At 35.8% G+C, this 26,336-nt stretch overlaps 1 protein-coding gene across 10 annotated transcripts in view; it reads left to right on the forward strand.

The window, feature by feature from the left end:
* The window catches only part of TANC2 (tetratricopeptide repeat, ankyrin repeat and coiled-coil containing 2), a 365,737-nt gene that overhangs the window by 173,627 nt on the left and 165,774 nt on the right, over window positions 1–26,336 (forward strand). For 6 of the 10 annotated variants that reach the window (XM_032321490.1, XM_032321491.1, XM_032321493.1 and 3 more), the window contains one exon: window positions 9,414–9,524. The exons of the other annotated variants lie outside the window; for them this stretch is intronic. In XM_032321490.1, the coding sequence (XP_032177381.1) occupies window positions 9,414–9,524 (111 nt within the window). The remainder of the gene's footprint in view (window positions 1–9,413; window positions 9,525–26,336) is intronic. 10 annotated transcript variants of the gene reach the window in all.

Raw genomic sequence — 26,336 nt, forward strand, 5'->3', positions numbered from 1 at the left:
TAAGAGATCTTGTGATTCTCTTTTCCCTTCTGCAACAAGGTTAATGTGTTCCTCATGGAAAAATTATGAAGTGTAAATAAAAGTATAAAATAAACTGTTATACAGATGTGAACAAGGCACGTGGGTGGGTCAGTTGGTTAAGTGACTGACTTTTGATTTTGGCTCAGGTCGTGATCTCAGTCAGGGCCCTGAGATCAAGTTCCATGTTGGCTTTGCACTCAGTGCAGAGTTGGCCAAAGAGTCTCCCTCTCCTTCTGCCCCGCATGTGCATGCGCATGAGCATGCCCCATCATGTGCATGCTCTCTCTCAAAAAAAAAAAAAAAAAAAAAAAAAGTTAGCTGTTATTGGTTGTAGGGTAGCTTTTTTGAGAGTAAGATATGTTTTTAGAGCTATATACCTAGCATTAGAATCTAGCTTTGACAAGAAGTTAGTTTCACTAACTTTAATTTCACAAAAGAGACTAATCTTTCTAAAACAAAGCTTAAGTATATTTCTCTACAATGAAAATGCTCTTCCATAAAAAGTTTTTGTGTACTTCATTCTGTTTTGAATTACCATATAAGATCAGACCAAACTTAAGAATTTTTTAAAGAAAACTATCATCAATTAATGTAATGTTAGGAAACTTGGTTTTTAAACTTTTTTATTTGATAAAATTTATAATAGTGTATTTTTAAAACAAAACAGAGTGATACTTAAATGATAAAACTAAGAATAAATTCACAAATCAAATAAATACTACATATTTCTTATAGACCACTGATACAAAATCTAGTCACATGTACCCAAAGTAATCTCTTTTTCTAGGTCACTTGTTCCTGTCACACCTTCTTCCCTAATTTCTGATAGAGTTTATAGAGGAGTTCTATTTCTTCTTAAATAGTTGGTAACATTCACTAGTGATACCATCTGGGACATGGCTTTTCTTTATGGGAAGACATTAGTAGTTTCCTTATGTGTTACCTATCTATTCAGATTTCCTATTTCTTAATGAGTCAGTTTTGATCATTTGTGTCTTTCCAGGAATTTGTTTATCGAAGCTGACTAATTTGTTGGCATAAAGTTGTTCATAACATTCCCTTACAATCCTTTTCATTTCTGTTGCGTTGATGGTGATATCCCTTCTTTCATTCCTAATTTTGATAATTTGCTTCTTTGCTATTTTCCTTGATCAGTTTAATTTAATGTGTTTTCAGTTTTGTTCATCTTTTCAAAGATTTTTGATTACAATATTATTCTCTATTTTAATTACTGTTTTCTTTCTTTCTGCTATAATCTTTATTGTTTCCTTTTCCTGCTTGCTTTTAATTTTAGTTTGCTCTTTTTCAACTTTTTAAAAACATACACTATTTCTCCAGTAGCATTTTAGATGTGATAAACCATAAAACTCTGCTTTAAAACTTTATTTTTTTTTAAAGATTTTTTAAAATTATTTAACAGAGAGAGACACAGCGAGAGAGAGAACACAAGCAGGGGTAGTGGGAGAGGGAGAAGCAGGCTTCCCACCAAGCAGGGAGCTAGCTCCATGCGGGGCTCTATCCCAGGACACCGGGAACATGACCCAAGCTGAAGGCAGACGCTTAACGACTGAGCCATCCATGCACCCCTGCTTTGAAACTTAAAAAAAAAAAAAAAAAAGTAAACTAGAAAAACTTAGTAATTCTCTCCAATTAGCTTTCAGAAATAACCTTGTAATTTTGATTTTAATAGAAACTGAATGGTTATTAAACTTTTTACTGAGTTGGGAGGTACTCTGAAGTAGATTTTTCTCTTCATTACACCCTGTGACTTGTGCTTCGTATCGTTTTGTGGCACTTAGCTTTCTCTGCTTTATATCATGGCTGTTCTTACTCTGGCTCATTTCCATCCCTGAGTTCCTTCAGGCCACAAACTGTCCTAATCCTGTTTGAATCCCGTGAACTATCTAACCCTGAGCGCTGTACATGGCAGAACACAGTAACATTTTACTGAATTGAGTGGAACAGCTCTCTCATGTATCTTATGGTTGGTTTACAAATAGTTGCATTCAGTTTTCTAACAAAACAATTCTCATTTTTTTTTTTAAGATTTTATTTATTTATTTGACAGGCAGAGATCACAAGTCGGCAGAGAGGCAGGTAGAAAGGAGGAAGCAGACTCCCTATGGAGCAGAAAGCCCAGTGTGGGGCTTGATCCCAGGACTCTGGGATCATGACCTGAGCTGAAGGCAGAGGCTTTAACCCGCTGAGCCATCCAGGTGCCCCAACAATTCTCATTTTAAAAGTAGCACTCTTTATGTGTGAAAATTTCATTTAGCATCAAATCTACATTTTCAGGAAATTTTAATACTACTCAAATGATTATGATAATCCCTATAATGTATCCTGATGGCTCTGTTTTTGTTTACATAGAAAGTAATTAGATTATAATTATATTAGTTTTCAGTAATATGTTGTCTACATATAAACTTTCTACCTCACATCTAGAACTTCTAGTAAGAAAGTACAAGTAAAGCATTTAGCCCTGAGATCTTAACCTAACTTTATGAATATATTTGTGATAATCCATTATTCTTGAAGTTATTAGTTGTGAATGAGTAAAGACACTAATGTGTATTCTCAAATTCCATTTCTTTTGGTTATCTCTGTGTAGCAGTGTGCTTTGTCACTGATAATAAGTAGTTCTCTCCTTTACTGAATTATATACAAATTTAAAATTATTAATGGCATTTCAGTTATTTGGATGTTGTTACTTTAGAGTTTTTTGTTTTGTTTTCATTGTTAGGATGTTAGTATTAAACTCTTTATGTGGTAGATAGTTTCTTAAAAAACTTATTTTTCTCCAAATTGCTAAATTTTAACATATTGAAAGTCAGAAAGAATATTTTCCCCACATTTGGCTAGCTTCTCTAGTCTTTGTGATGTTCAAGTGAGCCCCTTCCTTTCACTGGGACCATAATGCCGTAAGTTGATACTGAATAACTAACTTTCTTTTCTTTCTTTTTTGTTAAATGGATATAGTTGGTGATATCCTTGGATAAGTTGGATAAATGGTGAAATTATGTAAGGTTGCTTTTTTACTCAAGTAAAATGAATCCTATTTTGGCTGTTCATTATAATCAGTCAAGATAGAGATATGTGAGCCTGTCATGGACATCTAGAGGCCATAAACTAACTGATATTTATATTTGTAAGCAAAGTTAACTTTACTTGGCCACACTGCACACATTTTGTATTTTACTTGTATTTGCACAGCTTTCAGAGAAATCAGGTGTCTGTTATAGTTGTCAAGAATATGTGCATTGTATCTCTAGCTACACTAATATATCTTTATTCAGATTTAAAATAAATATGTTCCAATTACTTGATACTTCATGGCATAATATGGATGTAAAACAACATGGAACAATTTTTATTTGTAAAGTAGAGTCAGAGAGTGGGGAGACTAAAGAGGATAGTGCATGGTATTTGAGGAAAATGCAGGAAAAAGAAAAGTGTATAAAACATATTTCATTTATTATACTTTCATGGACAGAAGAAGAGAGAGCTGGAATAATACTCTCCAGCTATGTATTAATTTTATAGTTGGTTTTAGATCAGTAAAGTTTTATTTTTCATTATAAAGAGTCAGATTATTTCTACAGTAGATTTGCTTTTATTTGATATAGATTGTCATGTCAATTTCTAATTTCCTCTTTCTGCATTGTATCTGGGGGTTTTATTTTTTTTCTTTTATTAAGATACATTTTCCTTGCAAAAAACCCAAGGAACTATGTGAATTATAGTTCTTTTTCTTCATCTACTTTTCACTTACATCCAGTCTATTCCAAGTTGTCAGATTCTATTTTTTCTTTATCTGTCACTTTTTTTTTTTTAACTTTGTCGTTTTTCATCCTCTGTTTTGGGGAAGGTGCAGTACCAAACAGTGACAGCTCCTTGGCATTCCCCTTCCTTCAGGGTGTTGCTTATATCATTTAAGCACAATCATGAACAGTAGTTAATTAGGAATTTGGATAGGTTAGAATTTCTAGATTTTAAACCCACCATAGACTGGGGGTTAAGGAGGACGAAATAGAGAATGTCATAAATATCTCTCCTCTACACTTTCCCCCACTCTTCCACTCCAGGAAATTCATGGTACGCAAAGGTTTATTTTTTAATAAATGTTTAGGAGCAAAAACGTTATGAATATTCATGTAAGATTCTGCCTAATAAGCTCAGTTAAAAACTTTTTAAAATACAGTTGTCTCTTTCCACCATTTTTCTCCAACTTCTTTTAATAGTTCTCCAGTTAATATCTTTTTCTCCTGTGTTTTCCTCTCAGAGTTTTAGAATATTAATTCTTACATATAGGTCTTTGATCCATTTTGAGTTAATTTTTGTATATGGTATTAGATAGGTATCCAGCTTCTCCTTCTGCATATAGATATCCAGTTTCCCCAGACCCATTTGTTGAAAAGATTGGCCTTTCCCCATAAAATGGTCTTGGTACCTTCGTAAAATCCTTAAACCATGGGGTTTATTTCTGGAATCTCTGTTCAGCTGGTCTATATATCTGTCTTTATGACAGAGTACCATACTGTTTTGATTACTTTGTAGAAAGCTTTATGTTAAGTTTTTAAAATCATGAAGTGTAAGACCTCCAACTTCGTTCTTTCTGTGATTGGTTTGGCTCTTCAGGGTTCCTTGAGATTCTATATGAATTTTAGGATGGATTTTTCTATTTCTGTAAAAAAATGTCATTGGGATTTTTATTAAGATTGCATTGAATCCATAGGTCCCTTTGGGAAGTATTGCCATTTTGACAATATTAAGTCTTCAAATCTGTGAACAAGGAATATCTTTCATTTATATGTGTCTTTAATTTCAGCAACGGTTTGTAGTTTTTCAGTGTACAAGTTTTTCGCCTCCTTAATGAAGTTTACTCCTAAGTATTCTTTTTGTTGTTGGGTTTTTTTTTTTTTAATTTTATTTATTTATTTTGACAGAGAGAGATCACAAGTAGGCAGAGAGGCAGGCAGAGAGAAAAGGGGAAGGAGGCTCCCCGTTGAGCAGAGAGCCTGATGTGGGACTCGATCCCAGGACCTTGAGACGACAACCCAAGCCGGAGGCAGAGATTTTAACCTGCTGAGCCACCCAGGCACCCCTGTTGCTATTTTAAATTGAATTGTTTTCTTTATTTCATTCTGGGATAGCTCATCATTAGTAACCTTTTGTGTATGGATTTTATATCTTGCACCTTTACTCAGTTTGTTTATTCTAACAGTTTTATTATAGAATCTTCACTTTCATTTAAGATTTTCTACATTTACAGAACGTCATCTACAAATGGAGATAATTTTACTTACTCCGCTCTGACTTGGATGCCTTATATTTCTTATTCTCACCTATAGCTAAAATCATTTTGCCCTGCTTTCATGTTTGACAATGACTTTGTCTTAGATTAATCTTACTGAATAAGCTTTTTATCATAAAACCAACTCTGTGAAGAGAGTTTCTTGGTACTTTATGGTGTTCTCATCTTAAATGTATCCTTCAGTTCTCTTTTTCTGATTCTTGCTTTGGTTTGGTCTGCCCTCATACCTGTCTCCCATAATTATCTGGGTCCCATGGCAGTTCACTCCTAAAAATTCCCATGTGCTCTGAAACCTTTATCAAAGACAGATACCTTAGTAGTTATTTAAAATCCTTATTTTAGTGCCTTGATTCTTGCTTGGATTAGGTGTGCTTCAGCGTTATCTATAAGATTCCAGTTTGCAGAGGCAGATTTTCTCATTCACCATTCATGTTGCTGTGTGATGGATCTGATTGTTCTTATTTCCTCCCCAAGGAAATTTATTTAGTCTCCTCCCCAAGTGAGTACAGAGAATATTGCTCTCTCTTCAAAATAGGCCCCAAATGATGGATAGTTATAACTCAGGACTCTTTTTTAAAAAACACAACATGGGCACCTGAGTGGCTCAGTTGGTTAAGCATCTTCCTTCAGGTCAGGTCTTGTGGGATCGAGTCCCACATTGGGCTCCCTGTTCCACTGGGAGCCTTCTCCCTCCGCCTCTGCTTCTTTCTCTCTCTCTCTCATGAATAAATAATAAAATCTTTAAAAAAAAATAACACAACAGTTATATTGCTTTCTTAGGAAAGTCCCCTTCCTGATCTGTTATGATGACGTATTTACAGATATCTTTTTCTAATCCAGTATTCACAAACTTTAGCATGCATAGAATCATTGGAGGGCTTGCTACACGAGGATTGCTGGGCTCCACCTCCCACAGTTTCTGATTCAGCTGATCTGAGGAGTCTGATCATTTCCATTTTTAACAAATTCCTGGATAATGCTGTGCTGCAGGTTCAGGCACCACATTTTGAGAACCAGGGGTCGAATCAATTATTTAATTTTCAACTATTTAATTTTCTTTCTTTATAATATTTGACAATGACAGTATTTCTCCTTGTCTAGACCATTTTGATTTGGGTAACCTACTACCTTCTAAGTTATAACATGTTTTCCTCAATATTATTTCCTTCTAAATTAAAAATAAAAATTGGTGATATCACTTTTCTTGTCATTCTCCCGTGACATCTTAGACATCCTTGTTTTCTTCCTTCCAACCATACACAATTCAGACTCTACAGATCACGCTGCATCTGTGATAGTAGTGATGAGATCAAAACAGTGAGAAAAACAGCTAGTATTTATGGAGGACTTATGTGCTAGACACGGTTCGGAGCATTTTATTTTAATCAGTGTAATCCTTACAATTCCCCCCATGGAATGGGTAATGTTATTAAGTCCGAATAACTGATCAGAAACTTAGAGAAATATTCTCAGCTTGGGAAAAGTGGAAGAGATGGAATCTAACTTAAGCTTTCTGGTTTCAGGGCCCAGACTTTCATTCCTCGGCTGTCCAACCTTTCACTACTCTACTACTATGTTATATCACAGTAAAATACGCTGTTTGGTGTTAGAATCCTCCTGCCCATCTCACTTTATCCACTTGCTAAAAAACGGTCTGTTAAACCCTTTTGACACAGAATTCTTGTACCCAGCTGAATCATCTTCTGTGGCCTTTTTCTTTCTTTCTTTTTTTTTTTAAACAATGAAGTATATTAGTATTCTAGGCTTCCAAGCAAAATATCATGTCCTAGCTTCCAAAATGACCTCTTATGTTCTCCACCAAGCAGTATTAAGACTATCAGACAACCTTTCATATCTGCGATTTTACCCCCTGTTTGGACTTAGAGACAGCACTAGTTTTCTGTAATTTGTATGAGAGGAACATTATAATCTGCCTTAAAAGATAAAGCCGTTATTAGACATGTACAGTATCCCATGAATGAGGTTAGAGATGAAGGTAGAAAAAAAAAAGAATCAAACGTCCACTGTGAGCTGGAAAGATAACCTCAGTTGGAATTCCTGAGAAGGGAAAATCGAGATGTGTGCATGGTATTGAGTTTACAGATCTCCGGGATCCTGACTTATCCCCTTGACTCCATCTCACAAGTCTTATACACTCCTCATACCACCCCCCTCAGTTTCTCCTGCTGTCCTTCAATTTCTTCCTTACGTATCTACCCTAAGTTGCTGATTTCTGACTACTAGCCCACTAGTGTAGCTTTCATTATAAAAATTGTTATTAAGATTTTTAGATGTATGGAATCCCTTGAACAGGGACCAGTGCTGTCTTTGTCAGAACTCAGGAGGTAAAATAGTTTTTCTCTGCCATGATAAAGAAAATTTAAAAATTCTAGTAAAGGACTTAATAGCTTTAAGAATTAAATTATAATCATTTCTATACAGAGCAATACTGGATAAATAAAATGTTTCATTATTTTTGAATTGGTTGGTGAGGTTATAATGAAAGAGACTCTAATATTCGTTATTAGTAGCCTGCAGATCTGCATATAAATCACTTGAGATCTTTATGATAGTGACTTTTAAAAATAGGCTCAATTATTACAGTTTTAGCAGAGGTGAGAGTTCTGCTATTCCAAAGCTTACTTTTGGCGGAGAACCATACTGTTAGCACCTTTGTTGCTATGGAGACAGAAACAGGATTTATTTTGTTTTTTAACATACACTTAAAATATACATACTTATCTTAAGATTTAAAATGTGATTTAGTTGCCTGTAGGCTTTGAGTACTGGCACATTTCAAAAGTACTTCTATATTTTTTAATACTTTATTATTTTTATCCTCCAGAGAAAATCAAGATTTCTGGCCATTATAATGACCACATTTTATATTACTTTTTACAGGGTCTTTTAGGAATAACTTAGAATCCCCTGTGGATCAATAATGGATGAGGATTTTGAAGAACACGCAGAAATTTTGAAAAAAGCAATGTGATCTTAAACACTCCCATGTCTTGGACACCTATAGTTATGACACAAATATATAATGCATACAACTCAATTTCAGATTCAAACGATACCTTTGAACCAGTGTTATGCTAAGCACTTTCACCCTGTTGTCATTTATTTAATGAAACAATTTGAAAGTACGAAAGTGATCTTCCTAATGTTAATTTTTAATGTATTACATGGATTACTTAAATGTTTATCAATAGTGTTCCTTAACTCTTCTCCCTAAAAATCAATACATAGAATTCATACAAGCCTTTGATAAATAGAACTTTAAATTCATGAATTATACTTTCTATTTCATTCCTTACAAGAATGAATGGATTCCATGGCATGGGATATGACTAATCCATAGAACTCCTGAATATATGTGCAACTAAATCACCTCTCTTTACCTTTAGCATCCTGTGTCAGACTGGCATCTTAGTCCACTAGCAGTTTTGACTTCTTACCTTAAAAGCTGAGCCGTCAGGTGATTGATTTCCTTATAAGCTAGGTAGATTAATCCTAGTTATGGTATTTATCACAACTGAGTGTTATAGCAGTTATTTCTGGTTAAAGAAAACCTTTGATTACAGTTGTTATAAACAGAATTTTAAAACTTAGCCGTATACTTTCCTCAGTCCATACCTTTATTTACTGGCAAAGGAAGACAAAATAGCTCATTGCTTTCTAAAGAGAGAAAGTAGCGAAAGGTGATAGACAGTTGCAACTCAGGCTCATAGTTTTGAATATTAGATTTTAGCTTTTCCAGTTTGCAGTGACTTTTTAACAAGACCCATCTCCTCTATGAAGAATGCAGTTCATTTTTTTTCTGGCACAAAAAAATAGGGTAACCTGATCTGAGTCTGACAGAGTGTGTCGTTCATTTAAGTGCTTCCATCTGTTGCCTGCTGTTCCCCTTACTCATGACCCCTCTATGTTTCTCTCTTTCCCTTCTTCTTCCCCGTTTCTCGTTCCTTTTTCTTTCTTCCCTCCTTTCTGTCTTCTTCTCTCTCTGTCTTTCTCTGTTTTTCTCTCTCTCCTTTTTCCCTCTCCCTCTCTCTCTCTGTCTCTTTTTTTTTGTCCTTAGCCCCTCTGAGGAAGGCAAAGTTTGTTGAGAGCCCACGAATTCCAGAATCCGAGCTTGGCTCACCAACCCTCGCTTCAGCTCAGAAACTGGACGTGGATGCGTACTGCCCTGGTAAGCGTGCATGCAAAGTGTCTGCTTTGACAGAGGGAGGTTTGGATCAGGCCTATCCAGAAGGGCAGTGTTTTGCATGTATCCTGTTCATAAAAGCATACCCATAATCCCTTTTGCAACTGATGGCATATTTTCCTTATTAGAGCATAGTTTTTTACTGAATATCCTTTTTGACTATTGATGTAATAATGAGTAAGTATTGAAAACCATTTCCAGGATAATCTTCAAAAGAATTAAAATAATTTTGGTAGATCAGTATTTTTCAGGGTGATTTTTGTTATTTGAGATAGTTGAAGAAATTTTGCTTTGGCCATGTGCAAATAAGAATATTAAAGATATGAATAAAAATGTTTATTCAACACTAGCCCTTTATATATGACCTACTTTTTCTAACTCCCATTGGATTTCTGGACAGTTATAGAAAATAGTTGTGATGTTGGAAACATTAAACTTAAATTACTAGAAAAGAAGCCTTATAGGTTCCCAATTTGGGCTCCTGGACATTCACTTTTAGAAATACCTCTTCTTCATGAATGGCCTGTGAGCACATGTGGGAGTTCACTAAAACCCTTCTCTTGTGGGAGCCAAGCTGAGACAGAATCATTATCAATGCTTAGATTCTTGCGAACTGAGATGAGTTGCCTGGCAACATCCTTTACACTCATTCTACAGTGAGTCTATAGAGCTGTGTCAGAAATGTTCAAAGATCTACTTGAGTATACAGATCAGAGCTTTAGCAGAGGGCCTTAGAAGACTTGGTTTTAGGTCTTTTGTTTTTATTTCTGCTCATTAAAATTGATGTCAAACCATAGAATGAAACTACTACATATTTACAGCATTAGGGGTCAGCAGAATAAAATGATTTTTAGTTCTAGGGAAGATAGCAATAATCTGAAACATCAGGATAATGTGGCTCTGAAACCAAATAATACATATTTAAGCGGGGGGAAGGTTAATAGGCGAAAACTTGGACTAAACCTAATCAGAGACATTGATTGGATGGATCAGTTTTAAATATTGAAGGACCTTGGGGGTTTTACTTACAGGATGCAGAATCCCAGGTTTCATCCACCGTTGGGAGATGCCTGTTTTAAGTCAGTCACAATTATGTATCAGGAACCAGCTTTTCTGTGTCTGAAAGGAACAAAATAACTCTTTAAATGGCACCATAGCACATGGTTAGAGGAATCTTTTTCATGTTTTGAGGTACTGTCACACTTCTTGGGCAGTGGCATAGTGTGCTTTGCATTTCTTCATAAAAATTTTGGTATAATGAAGTAAAACAAATAAATGCCCTAATTATTGCATTAAGTTTTGGGAAAGAAACTTGTGTTGGAGGGCTTTTCTCTTCCAGATTTGCAAGTCAGAATGGCTCTCAGGAAGACAATCTTTTACTTCCTAATTGTCCATCTGACATCTTTAATCTAATCTAGTCATTGTTATCTTCAAGAACCGAGGTAGCTGCTGTTTGTTGGAATGCCAGTGCTGAATCCCTCTGAAAAATCTTATCCATGTTATTTTTTATGTATATTTCCCACAAATATGAATCTTTGCTGAATTGGAATCGAACCAAACTAAACGTCAGTTGAAACTTCCAGAAAGCCAGGAAAAAACTAAAATATGTTGCCAGAATGTTAATTGCCATGCTCCTCAGTCTCTCCTTTTCTTATCTGAACAGACTTAATGCACAGAAACTTAGTGTTTTACTTGTTTATAATGAAGTTATTAAACTCTCCAAAAATAAGTTTCTACTGAGATAAGATTAGTGACGTGAAGGTTGAAGCTGTTATCTTCTACATAGTACCAAAACTTAATAAACAGATGAACTCAGTGTACTCAGAAAGCAAACAAACCATCCGTTCCTTTTGAATTTCTCTTACATAGGTTATACTAAAAGAACAGAGATCGTGTTTTATCATATGCTTATATATGATAACTCAGTTCAGGCTGTTTCTCTTCTTGTCCACCTGCTTTATTCGTTATCACATATGAATTTAGGAAAATAGTATGTGTATCTCACAGAGAAAACAGTCATAAACCAAAGATTCGAGCAGTGGCTTTCAGATTTTGGCATGCTTCAGAATTACCAGAAAGACTTGTTGCAGATTGCGGGGCCCACCCTCAGAATTTCTGATTCAGTAAACCTGGGTTAGGTTGAGAATTTGTTTTTCTGACGAAGTCAGAACAGCTGGGTTACAGGACTGCTGCAGGCTGCTTACAAGCAGTCCAGTGAACAATTCCGGAAAGTTATTCTGCTCTTCTGCGGATGTTGTTTCTGTATTGTCTGAACTTAAACCTTTTGATGCCTGTAACCTTAGGCTGGAAGAATAAAGCTTTTGTGTCTAAGAAACAGACATATCCTTTTTTTGGTTGGTCCTTTTGTTCCTGGTATCTGTGTACCTATGTCTAGTTTTCAGTATTGTCCTACGTGTAAAAGGAAATTGTAGATCAAATCAGAGCAAGTCACTGATATCTGGTCTGCAAAGTCTGTGGAAAGCTATAATGAGATACAGTCATTGATCCAGAATATTTGTCAACAAATTACGGGATGCAGTCTACATAGCATTAGATTCTAAAATACCTAACTTACATTTAACCATTCCTCAAATCAGATTTGTTGTATGCAGAAAATGTAAGAAAAACATAAGTGAACAGTGTTTTTGGGTTCTGTGCTTAAAACCATCGGACATGATTGATGATGTTGCATAACTGACCTACTAGAGCATAGGGGATGTTAAGTGAATTGTGTTTGATAATTGTCTTACAGTGGGGAAATTAAGACCTAGAGAATTTAAGTGATTTGTATAAATCACAAGCAGAATTTATTGTTGAACTCCTGAGGTAGACACAGTGTAATCCAGGAATTCTGGTACCGTTAAATTCCATAAACACCCCTTAACTCTCCTTTAATTAAGAAGCAGAAAATTCAGTTTTTACTTATGAGACTGGGCTGTAATCTGTTTTTTGGGTAACCAACTGATATCAGGGATTTCAATAAAAGCAATCCCAAGGTAAGAGAACAGATTCATCCTATACTCTGACTTTCCTGCTTATGGCATTTTTTATTAGCTGTGTGGTTTTAGGCAAGTCACTTAACCTTTCTGAGCTTCAGTTTCCTCATCTGTAAAAATGGGAATAATCTTAAATCAAATTAATATAAAGCACTTAGCAGAAACTTGATTCATAGTAAATACTTATAAATGTTAGCTGATTTTGTTACTATAATAGTTACTATTATAGTTACTATTATATATAATACTATTATATTGTTACTACTATTATACAAGGTATATATTATACTATATACCTTGAAGTATACTGCAGGGTGTTAAAGCATCTTCTTAATTATCAGGGAGTGGGAAGATGTAAAGGTTTAGGGTCATTTTTATTTTACTTGTTTTACTTTTTAATTATTTATTTATTTTAGAGCGGGAGGGGAGAATCTTAAGCAGGCCCCACAGCCAGCACAGAGTCCAGCTCAAGGTTCAATCTTGCAACCCTGAGATCATGATCTGAGCCAAAAATCAAGAGTCAGACACTTAACTGACTGAGCCATCCACATTCCCCGAGAGTCATTTTTACTTAAATATTCTGTGTTTCAGTTCTGATTTTCCCCCTACTAGTCTTGTGATCCTAAACGTGTGATATAATGTCTCTGGTGTGCCTCAGTTTCCTGTCACAGCAACATGGCATATACCATGATCTTATTTCTGTAATTTAGCATATAAATAAATATATAATTAATTTAACATTATATAACATATGTATAAATATATAGATTCTCAGGGAAAACATTGGTTGCCTAAAGAGAAAGAGAGTTGGGATTAGTTAAGTCAAGAGAGAGTGGGATTAGTGTTAGCAGTGGTTGTGGATGGTTGGTGGGGTTACAGGTGGTTTTAATTTCATTCTTGGGCAGCATATATTAGTGAATGAGAGCTCAAGTTCTAGAGTTAGATCTGGGTTTAATTTCTGACTCTGTCACCTACTAGTTGTAACAATGTGTTAACTTTCATAACCTTGAATTATTTGCAAGCTTTGATTAAAATGGGTCTTTTTTGATAGGTTTATCTCATAGGGTTGTTAAGATTAAGTAAAATAACATAAATGCCATGTGTTTTTATATATATACTACATAATACATACACATAAACTGCAAAAAAAGTAGTAACATATATGCCAAATGCTTACTTCAGGCAAAATAATAAGAGCACCTTTCCTGTTACTGTTGTTCATCATCACCGTTACATTTTGTTCCTTTTCTAAAATTTCTACAATGACTGTTTACTGAATCTTGTAGTCATCAGATGTCACTAAAGGATGGTGATATTCTTTATTTAAATACCTTTGTTTCTTCAGTTTTTGTATTGGATGTTGTAATTATCATCTCAACTGTAGAAACGAATCTTGACACAAGCCAACTGAACAGTTTTATAGGACTTTTGACTACACATGCAAGGTTAAGGGCCAAAGTCCAGACTGGTATTCTGAAAATAGTCAGGCTTTCATCCACACCGATTATTTTCAGAGAAATTTGAGATTAATCTTTTTATAATAGATCTTTTAAATCTCTTTTAAAATGGCACTGTCCTTTAAAGGACAGTGTTATTTAAGATGACAACAAGATTAAGATGTATTTGAAACTCAAGAATGGAAGAGAGTTTTATGATAGTTATTTGGTACATATTCATATTTATATATGTTTTTTTGAATTCATAAAGCATTTTTCCTCTGGACTTCTTATCAGCATTGTACATTCTGTGGACAAACACAAGCCACTGTAGATAAATGTTTTATAAAAAGTAATTTTTTGAACCTCTTTTCCCAATTCCTGTATAGTTGTGGTCATTCTACTTAAAAGAAAAGGATAATTTGTCTTCTCATCTTTTTCTTTATATTTTTTTTTCCCTCAAAACATTATCAGATGTTATCTTCATTATTTAGACGTGCTTCATTTGTTCTGCTGTGAGTTTTATACTTAAAATTATACTTTAAAACCCTCTATATAATTTTTGATTGGCATGTAGATCCCAGGAGCCTTTTCTTGTAATTCACATCTTCTGCTATGTTGTGTTTGTATGCCCTACGTCTACTGTGTTGTAAACACAACAAGTGTAAAGCAGGGTTTCTAACCCGACTTAAATTGGTGGGCTTTAAAGGTGCTCTAAACTCCTTATTATACACAAACATTCTGTAATGTGCATGTGTGCTTCTTCCTTTTTTTTAAGATTTTATTTATTTTTGCAAGAGAGCGTGTGTGTGTGAGCACAAGGGAGGGGAGGGGCAGAGGGAGAATCAGGCTCCCCACTGAGCAGGGAGCCCAATGCAGGACTTGATCCCAGGACCCAGGGATCATAACCTGAGCCAAGGCAGACACTTAACTGAGTGCCTCCCAGGTGCCCAATGTGTGCTGCTTTCTATAAGAGGCTCCCAGAGCAGTCTGTGACACATACTTAACCACCCCAAATAAAAGAGAAAAGAAATACTCTTGTAAAGATTGAAATGAAACAAAGGCTGTTAGTGGTATAGCTATTAGAACAACAACAACAACAAAATACACACACACATATATATGGACAGTGGGCGGACTGGTAAATGGATTGAAGGGAATAGCTGAAAAACAGTGCTGCTGTAATCACAATGTGAAAGTCAGTTTAGAAAGGAGAGCTCAGAAGCAGAGAGATAAACTGAACATATTTCAGTGTATTTTAAGTAATGAGAGACACAGCCTGGTTACTGGTAATGAAAAAAAGCATGCCAAAGAACTAGAATATGAATATGAATAACTTTTCTTGCCCATACTTCCTTAGCCACTGGTAAATTCTTAAACATGTCAGAAAGTTATTTTAGTGAACAGATGCTTTGTTGAATAAAATGTTTCATTTTGATAATTTTTAGTTGTTTTCCTGATTTACATCTTACCATTATTTAAAAGATAAATAGTCTCATCCCACAAACTCTTAGATTAACTTTTCTCAGATGTCTTGCATCACAAATTCTAAAAACTTGGCCTACGCATGTGGCGCCTAGATCCATAAATTATATATCCAAAAGAACAGTTTTTCCATTAACTGAGAAACGTTTTAACTTACAATTTTTGAGGCAGGAAAATGCACTGATTTAGAGTAAAATGCACTGGTGTAGACAACAGATCTTGAAGCCAGAGTGCCTATGTTCAAACATTTGTTCTGTCACTACTTGTGTGATCTTGAGCAAAGGGCAACCATAAGAAATTTCCTTATCTGTCAAATGGAGATTATAATATTACCTACACCATGGGAATGCTGCAAAGATTTGTTAAACTATGTGAAATAATCAAAACAGTTATGTATGTGGCCTATAGTGCTGTGTAAATCTTAGCTACAATTATTATTATGTTTTAGAACCTTTAGTGCCTTTTATTTAAGAATATTGTGGATAAGGCTATCATCCTTTTTAGAGTACTTTGCAGAAGATAAAATTGCACCTATATCCTGTAGTCATTGGTTGTTTTTACAGGCAATGTATGTATATGTATGATGCTAAGTTGTGTGGGTTCTGGGTTTTGGTTTTTTTAGTGGAAGCAGTTTTTCACAGAGGTAAATAGCTCAGGCCCTGGGATCAGACAAGCTTGGATTCAACTCTAGCTGTGCCACATATTAGCTGTAACTTTTATTACTTTATGTTTCTAATCCTCTGGTTCCTCGTTTGTAAAATGAAGATAGTCATATCGCCTACTCCATAGGGTGTTTGTGATGATTAAATAAGATATAATACATAATTTACTTCACTCCGCATATGGAATATCAATTATTATGACTTATAACTTGTGTTTCACAAGTCTGTATTATTGCAAATTTATTTCTGAAAATAAATGTAGTTTTATCTTTTTCCTTTCCTAAACAGTATATAAGTTCCTGCAGCCTAATATCCATGAAAAATTCTGTGGGTGGAAGGAAGGGACAGAAAGGTATTCTTGACCTGTGTTTTGACACCCAGCAAACTCGAGACTTACAAATTCTGTATGAAGTCGCCAGTGCCATCCTTTATTTTTAAGTCCCTCAATATCCTCCTTGTCTTTCTGTTTGTGTTTTTCCTTACCTAGAAGTTCTGCATTGTAACATTAACGCTTATAAGACTTGTGGGACGTGTTGGTTAAATTCTATTTATTTTCACTCGAAAATAGATCCTGTATTAGTGATCTATTGCTATATAACAAATTAACATAAAGCTTAGTAGCTTTAACAGTAGCCCTTAACTATCTCACAGTTTCTGTCACAGGTTGACAGCCTGGGCTGTAATCATCTCAAGACTCAACTGGGGAAGGATCCTCTTTCAAGTTTATATATGTGGTTGTTGGAAGGATTTGGTTCCCTGTGGGTTGTTGAACTTAGGGTCTTAGTTCCTTACTAGCTTTTTAGCCGGAGGCCACCTTTAGTTCCTTTCCATGTGTATTTCTCCATAGGCACCTCACAACATGGAAACTTGCTTCATGAGAGCAAGCAAGCAGAGGCAAAGTGAGTCCAAGCAAAATGAAAGTGACGATCTTTTGTAGTATAATCTCAATAGTAACCGGGCATCTGGCTGGTTCAGTCAGAAGAGCATGTGACTCTTGATCTTGGGGTCGTGAGTTTGAACCCCACATGGGGTATAGCGATTACTTAAATAAATAGAACTTTTTAAAAAAGTGGAATCCTCTAGTTTTTGCCATATTCCGTTTGTTAGAAGGAAGTCACTACATCCAATACACACTCAAGGGAGTAAATTGGAATTTTGAGGAAAGTTGTTTAAATGAAGCAACAAATTTTTCTTGGTTTTTTTTCTACGTATTTTTGATATATGCCATCCCATGGTCTGGAAGCATGTATCTTTCTCATCCTTACATTCCGATAGAAAAAAAAATCTATATATTCCTAGTATCGTCCTTTTTATATTCAGAAACTTCTGCTGTCCTTCTTATAACTATCTATAGGTCTTTCCCTGATTTATCTGTACAGAGTATTTACAGATTACAAATTAATAACCTGTACTGCTAAGCAATTACAATCAATGCTACTATACCTTTAAGTTTACTGTAATGTGTTTTGACTTTATAGAAAAATATATTCAGTGAAAATAACTAAGTAATATAAAGTGGTTTATACCACTTGCATGAGGTTTTGGCTTGGAAAAATCTGTCTCATGATGCCATATTAAGATTCTGATGTTGCAGCTAGCATTTCCGGATTTGTTTTTCGTGGTCAACATAGAAAGGAAGAATAAAGAACAAAGATAACTTATCACCCCTTTGTATTATACCCTTCTTTCCTACTACTATTCAAAAATCTTTTTTCAGGGGTGCCTGGGTGGCTCAGTTGTTAAGCATCTGCCTTCGGCTCAGGGCATGATCCCAGGGTCCAGGGATTGAGCCTAGCATTGGGCTCCCTGCTCAGTGGGAAGCCTGCTTCTCCCTCTGCCACTTCCCCTGTTTGTGTTCCCTCTCTCGCTGCCTCTCTGTCAAATAAATAAATAAAATCTTAAAAAAAATTTTTTTCAAAGTATAACATTATTCCTTACCAAGAGGGGGGCAGTATTTAAACGTATTTATGCGAAAAGACATGCACAAACCACATTATGGAAGATTACTATGTCCTGTTACCATCTTAGATTGTATTTACTATATTAGAACAGATATCTTTACTTAGAACAGGATTTCCTAAACTGTGATCCAGGGAAGTGAGATGTTAGTTTATGCCACATGAGCCACGCTAAACTACAAGATCTATGAATGTGGAACGTGTCCGGTAATCCTAGCACTCAGACCAGTGACTGCTATATATTACTCAACAAATACTAGACAGGTAAATGGTCAACTATAAAACAGTAGCAACAACTAAAAATTGGAATATTTTGCAAACAAGGAAAATACCATCTCTATCATCTAGAGATGATGGCAGATACTAAGGAGTATGTGAAACAAAATCTCCTAAGAGCTGCTGTGTCAGATACCATGGACACACATTCAGCAGATTATTTGGAAATGATCTGAGGAACAGTTTGTGTTACAAGCATATCTTTTGGCATTAGATAAGCCAGTCCTTGAAGAAAAGGCAGCTACTGCAAATACATAGATTCTGCTGGATTCCCACTCCTCATCTTTCAATTTACTCAGGGAGATTAAAAGAAAGTGCCACATTTAAACAGCTGAAGGAACCCCTGGGTGGCACAGTCAGTTAAGCATCTAGATCAGTTTCCACTCAGGAGATGTTCTCAGGATCATGACATCAAGCCCTGTGGAGGGCTCCATGCTCAGGGAGGAGTTTGCTTAGGACTCTCTCCCTCTCCCTTTGCCCATCGCCCCCACGCTCATGCTCATGCTCTTTCTCTCAAATAAATAAATCTTTAAAAATAAGTAAATAAAACAACCGAAGGGAGTATTAAATTCTTGTATACACTAAAAAAAATTTCCGTAAGAGCTGACTAGGAGAGTCCATTCTAGACCAATCCCCTACTTTCTTCCCTAATACTTCAGCTTTCCATTTCACATCATCAAACTGTAATAATCACTACTTTTCCTTGTTGAAGTTTCTCTAGACTCTGAGGCCATACCACTAATTCTTTAAAGGTTTTAGCTGCTGGTTCACCAGAATTCCTGCTATCCTACCCATTTTGTTTTCAAAACACCCCTGCCACTTAAAAAAAAAAAAAAATTAAGTAATCTCAACCCCCCAGTGTGAGGCTCGAACTCACAACCCAGAGATCAAGAGTCACATGCTCCACCAACTGAGCCAGCCAGTCGGTGCTCCACTGACTGAGCAGCCCCTCCCCTGCTGTTTTTCATATAATTACCTGTAGGTCTTTCCCATTCTGTACTGACTATTACAGTACAGTGAAATAATTCTTCCTAGAATGGTACTTTTCTCTTTAAGCCTGCGTGATTATATCATGTTATTTTAGTGTGCAGTTTCTAGAATAGATTCCAGATTTGGACGTCAACAGAGAGTAAATTTGTTATTTAGACAAACGTGAGTTTTGAGGATAATACTTTCCTTACTGTAACCGGTATATATATACCTAGCTTTCTACATTAGAATAAATTGTGAATGGATGAGGAAATCCAGGCCAAGCGGGAAATAAAATGGAGAATACTGCATTACAGCAGTAACGCTTCTTTACCATCACTTGTATCTCAAACATATGTCTATTCAAAGCAGACGTCAGAAACCTCAGTTTAAAGCCCAAAGGAACACTCAGTGAGAAACATCAGTCTTAGAAATTTCAGTGAAGCATTTCTGGTTCTTGAGCTTGTCAAATACTGCTTTTTATCCCAGCCAAATAGTCATCACCATACATCATTGTGCACATACTACTTTTTGTACATTGGGGGCAATTATGTAGGCAAGGAAACACTCCTCTAAGTGTTGCCAGCAGTGAGTACTTTCTATATAACCTGTCTTTGCAGTGATTCCTACTTCAGTGGGAGAGAATCGGAAGTAGGGTGTTGTGATAGAAGACAATTTAACATTTTAAAACCTGTTTTCTTTTTTTTTTTAATTTATCTCAATGGCAAAAAAAATATTATAGAAGTTACTGAATATAGATGTACCGAATAGATTTTTATCCTCTCATTCACAAAGTCAGTGGCTGTTTCCTTCCTTTCCTTTCTCCTCCCTTCCTCCCTCCCTTCCTTCCTTTTTTCCATCTCTTACTCCTTCCCTTACTCCCTTCCTGCTTGCCTTCCCTCCCCTTTTCCTCCCTCTTCCTTCTTTTCCTTCCAGGATTTTTGTAATTGCATACCTATTGAAACCTAGAAGAATTTAATGAGTACACCCATAACCTCACCTTCCAGAGACAATGACAGCAATATTTTTACATAACGACATCCCAAATTTTGTGTATATATTAAAAGCTTGGTCAGTATAGAATGAAAGCCTGTTTTCTTAGCTAAGTGCCAAACTAATGAGATAAAAAAATGCAGAGTCCCAGGAAACCTGGTGGCTAGGTCAGTTGGGTGTCTGACTCTTCATCTTAGCTCAGGTCTTGATCTTCAGGTTGTAAGTTTGGGCCCCATGTTGGTGCTACTAAAACAAAACAAAACAAAACAAAAAGTAGAGTCCCTAATCTTTTAAACATTTAATTTCTAAATAGCAAAAGGACCAACAGCTCTGTGTTTATATGTGTGGGTGACTTTTTTTCCACTTACTTATGTCTAAGTTATTAGTTAAAAGACTATAAGACTACTAAAGATTAGATAAATTTATTAAATTTACTTATTGTTCTTTAGGGAACATATTTTTTTTTTAAATTTTTCCAGCTTTTATGAGATACAGTTGCTGTATGACATTGTGTAAGCTTAAGGGCTGCAATATGTGTGATATGTATATCTTGCAAAATGATTGCTGATGAAATTTATGGACAATCTCTCCAGAAAATTGAACCTACATACAAAATTTTGCATATTGTCTGGAGTTTCAAAAAAATAATGAAACATTAATATTTGTTGCATTATGTAAATAGTTTTATGTGAAAGCTTGTCTGAACAAACCAAAGTTAATAAGAAAGACTAACCTGGAGTACTCTAACGAATTTGCATTTTCTAACTCCCATCCCATACCCTAAAGGCATCTAAATACTCCTCTCTGTAACTGGAGAGATTCCCTAAAAGTTGATTCTTTAGCTTAGGCTCTAGGTAAGTTAATTTAAAGAAGGCAGTAATTTGGAAGAGAGGGAAGGGTAAGTTGGAGAGGCTCAGACATTCCCTTTTCAAGAGATGGGGTCCTATAATTAAAGATCCTTACACTTTTATGTACCTGCCCCAACTTAGGCAATTTTTTCCTCAGTTGAGGATGGACAGTGACCTGTCATTGATAGCCTAACATGGACCTAGTTTTCCCATCTATCTCCAAAAACCATTCTTCTCTACTTTTCTGTCCTCTGGACCAAATTGAGAGGTAGTTCTCAGAACTATGGAAAACTAAGACCACCATCTTAACCTCCAAACTTATATAATGTCCAAACTTATAGACTACCATCAAAACTTCCAAACTAGTAAAATAGTAGACAAATTTTTCTGGACAGTTAATCAAAATCCTGTTTGACAAGCACATTTTTTAAAATTCGGATTAGAATGCCCTCTTGCTGACTCTACACTTCATAGTTCAGTATACATGTTACCATTTCCTACTACCATTAACCCAGCCATGACAGGTATATTAAAACTGCTTGTATCCTGAAGGTATTTGGGTTTGCAGTCTCTGCTATGGGTTACTGCGAATTGTTATTTTCTTTTTCTAGGAGATGCAAAGAAGCAGTGGATGATAGAAGAATGCAGATCTCCTTTATTCTTTCCCTATTAAACAATTTCAGCGGATTCACAAACTTCCAAAAGAGCAGGTAGCAGAGGGCCTCAGATCAAGAGTTCCTGATTGAGATCCTCTGTTAGCTTCCATGCGCTACGGTTTAGAGGATCATTTGTTATTAGCTACCGTGGTTAGTTGTACCAGGAGAAAATATGCGTGACTGAACAATTGAAATGTGAAGTTACTTTGAAAAGAAAAGTACTAAGGGGACTTTCCTCAACCAATAACTTCTAGTGGTGTTAGGGAAATATTTGCCATCTTCAGTGCTGTGATCATCAGATAACTCATTCTTGTAGCTCTTCTACAATTCACTCCTTCCTCCATCTCTACCCGTCATCATGCCATAGACACTAGTTCTTTTCTACTGCAGTTTTACAAGATTATATTAAGAACTACCTTAAGAGATCAACCTTAATACTATAACCCCATCACATTTACCATTATTACTTTTGCTTATTATTTCTTCTAGTTCTTTTGTCTTTGTATACCCCTAATTATTTTTGTGTGCTGGATTTAGTATTTGAGAATATTCATAGAAACAACCTGAAAATAGGATGGGTTTTTCCCCCCCTCCAGAGAATATTTTATTTGCTTCTGCCACCTGAGACCAGTTTGATCCAAGTTCAGTTTGTGGTTTCCCAGGCTAATCAGATGACGTAAGTCAAAATTGCAAGGCTTAGTTTACTTCTGGTTTATCTTTACCCCCCCAGTACAATTAAGGGTCTCAGCCCAAAGTGTAGGTTGCTTTACTAGATTTCCCTCTCTTGGCAGATCCTAGACTCCACAGTTCTGTTCCCCTGACCTTGTGAGACAGACAGAAGCATAGCTCAGCCGTGCAATCATTTCTTCCCTGTTAACAAATGCCCCTGTTTAAAGTGGCCATTGGTAGTGGGTGAGATCTCCATTCTGGATTTTCCTCTTCCTGTTCTTTTGATTTATCACCATCTCGTTAGGTTTTTAATGCTTTTTAAAAAGATATTTAAGGTATGTTTTGTCCAGTTTGTATTAGTTGTCATCAGCTAGAAGGTCTCCAGTTACTGGAAGGTCCCTGCCACCACCATTTCCTTTGGGGGCAGCAGGGGAAATTCTAGCATTTATATGTTTAGATTGCATACACATTCTAAAGTGTATAAAAAGAACATTTTAATTTTTCATTCTGTGCTCTCCATGAAGCTAAATGGAAACAGACTGGACACTAAAATAGTCTTAGAACACTACCTCTTTGAATAAACCAATCAACCTAAGTTCTGGGAGCTATATAAGAAATTGAAATGGTATTGTTAGCCAGGTGATTACTTGAAATATAAAGAAGTTCCCCTTTCAAACAGGCTTTTATAGTTGATTCATGGTCTGTCTCTTTGAGCAAGTTGTCTCCTATTCGGACTTGGAAACTAAATCTCAAATTTGTATTTTGCATAAAAGTTTTGCCTATTGTGGCTATAAGGCCCTTGATACTAAATTGTTGAAAAATCTGTCTTTCTGCTTCTGATCTCCATCTGGCCTCATTTGACCTGTTAACCATTAGCTTGGATTGAAAAATGTCTACTTTATCCAGCCACAAATCTCAAATGTATCTCATAGATCATTGAGATTAAGTTCAACGTTATTTTGTTTTCTAGTTTTATCTTAACTTCTACAGTAGCCATGAAAGCTCAGTTATAAATATGAGTAGATGAAACTGATGTTTCTTTTGTTGCCAGGAAAAAAATACTAAATAGGAAATAGGAGTAATCATGCAAAATGAGTAGAGAGTTTCTTTTCGTGTTTGAAGAGGATCATGAGACATAAGCTTACTACTGTCTGGGTTTGTACTGCTTGGCTCTGTTGCAAACCAGTTTAAAAGGAATGTTCTTATCTGCTGGTCAATGTTTTATTAAAACATTGAATTTCAAAAGCCACACAATACATTTTTATATTTACCACAAAATGACTAGTGTATATTGAAGACTTACCCTTCTATTAATCCATGTAAATCATCTTTGGCTACTCTAGAACAGAAGGCTACCCTTAAAATCTAAAGGTATTATTTGTTTTATATAAGTAATTTTTCTATTTATAAGTCTTAAAGAACATTGGTTAGAATTCATATATGTACAAGTAAAACTTCCATTTCATTCAGGGGCATAAAATATGGATGCTGTTTTCTGGCATCTTAACAAAACAATGATGCTGATTTTCTTCATTAAAATGAGTTCTTGGGGCGCCTGGGTGGCTCAGTGGGTTAAAGCCTCTGCCTTCGGCTCAGGTCATGATCTCAGGGTCCTGGGATCGAGCCCCGCATCGGGCTCTCTGCTCAGCAGGGAGCCTGCTTCCTCCTCTCTCTGACTCCCTCTCTGCCTACTTGTAATCTCTGTCTGTCAAATAAATAAATAATTTTTTTTAAAAAATGAGTTCTCTACTACAACAAATGCCTTAGCTGGTCCCTAACCAAGTAACATTTTTGATAATGACAGAGAAGGTCTGCTATTTTAGAGAAAAGAAAGAGTTAAACTGTAGGTGAATCATCATGGCCTTTTTTCAGTGTAAGCTTTTAAATAACTATTCCTTAATCATTTCTTCTCAAGTGCCCAATCAAGAAAAAATAAACACTAAAATTATCAAAAACACCCATCTGGAGAATTTAATAGATTTTCTCCCTTATTCTTACAGTTGTATTCACAGTGCTTCCTGTAGTGCCTGGTGCATAGTAGACTTTCATTCAGTGTGTGTTGAATGAATGAAATGAACCCAAAAAGTCAGATGAAGGCAAAATGAAACAATTTAATATGTTATAAATGTATGTAAGTGACAGAGATTTCTCTCTACTAAGAATATATCTTTTCACTGTCTCATTTGCTACAAAGGGGTTCATAAGCTTGAAGAACTGAAGCCGTATAACAAGCTGGAGCCCAGTTTGGGGAGAATGTGGCAGAGCCCGTGTGCTGGCTTCAGCACTTACTGTGATTAATAACAGCCCTGGTTTTAACAGCCACCCATTTCGCAATATTCTTTAGAAAGTGAAAAAGTTTAGGTAATCATTTAAGAACTGAGAAATGAAAATGTTACCAGGTTTGCTTTGGGCCAAGCTAATCATAGGTTTTAAAACTCTGAGAGAGAATGAATGGGTTTCTTTATTTGATTAAATGTGGTACAAATTTCTGAGTTTTGCAATAGATGAGAACAAGTGGTTTATAATTAGCAGATCATAAAGAAAAAATGTAAACAGCCTGATGTGAAAATGCTAAGAGAATGCGGAGAATTAAGAGAGTCTATACACTGAGACTCTGTGTAGCCTGCCATGTTGTGGATGTAGATTAGGGGTTTGGATGCATTAGCTATTAGACAGTCATTTCTTTTTTTTTTTTCCTTCATGTTCAGTTAGCCAGCATATAGTATATCATAAGTTTTTGTTGTAGTGTGCTGTGATTTACTAGTTGTATACAACACCCAGTGCTCATCACGTGCCCTTCTCAGTACCCATCACCTGGTCACCCCATACACAGTCGTTTCTTTACACAGTTTTAGTCATTGTCTAATCCCTCTGTGGTTGGGCTACAGAAATAGCCAAATAGAAGACACTTTTTTTTTTTTTTTACAAATATAAAGTATAAACCATCTCTGAAAGGAGAATTGGTATCATCAAGGAAAACAAGGACCAAAATGTTCAGCGCTTGCTTTTTTACAGCATCCTCTTTCTTGCTTGCATTGCATTTCTCACATAGTTTAATTTACTGTGATTTAATTAACAGACTGATTGATTTTCTTTTTTCCCCCAAGAGACTGTAACCTCCTTAAGAATAGAGGCTATGCCCGTTGTTCATAAATGTGTAGGTAACACCTGACACAGTGCTGGGGACACACAGAAAGTACTCAGTAAATATTTATTGAGTTAATGAATGCTTTCCTATATTGTCTATCATCAGGATACTGTTAAAGATAAACGTAGGGGCTCCTGGGTGGCTCATTTGATTCAGCGTCCGCCTTTGGCTCAGGTCTTGATCCTGGGGTCCTCGGATGGAGCCCTGCGTCGGGCTTCCTGCTCAGTGGAGAGTCTGCTTCTCCCTCTACCGCTTGTTCCTGCTCATGCACTCACACACTCTCTCTGTCAAATAAATAAATAAATAAAATCTTTTTAAAAAGATAAAAGTAAACAAAGTAACCATATAAACAGTTCATACACAGCAATCACCTATTTCCTGGCAAAATACTAAGGTGGTTGAGAACACGGGCTCAGGAGCCTGACAACCTGGACTTCAGCATTAACTCTGTCACTGATCTAACTCTGTAACCACGGCAGGCAAGAACTGTCTCCATGTACCTCCCTTTTCCTGTCTGTAGGGTAGGGAACCTTGTGAAGATTAAGTGATTTAATACATGTAAAGCACTTAGGAAAGTACTAGACACTAATAGCCCAGTAAGTAATAGTTATCATTGTTACTACTACTAGTCTACTATCAATATTATTATTCTAGAAATAAATTTAAAACACTCTTGTAGAACAACATTAAATATGCTGCAT

The sequence above is a fragment of the Mustela erminea genome, chromosome 18 (assembly GCF_009829155.1).
Source record: "Mustela erminea isolate mMusErm1 chromosome 18, mMusErm1.Pri, whole genome shotgun sequence".
Classification (NCBI taxonomy): domain Eukaryota; kingdom Metazoa; phylum Chordata; class Mammalia; order Carnivora; family Mustelidae; genus Mustela; species Mustela erminea.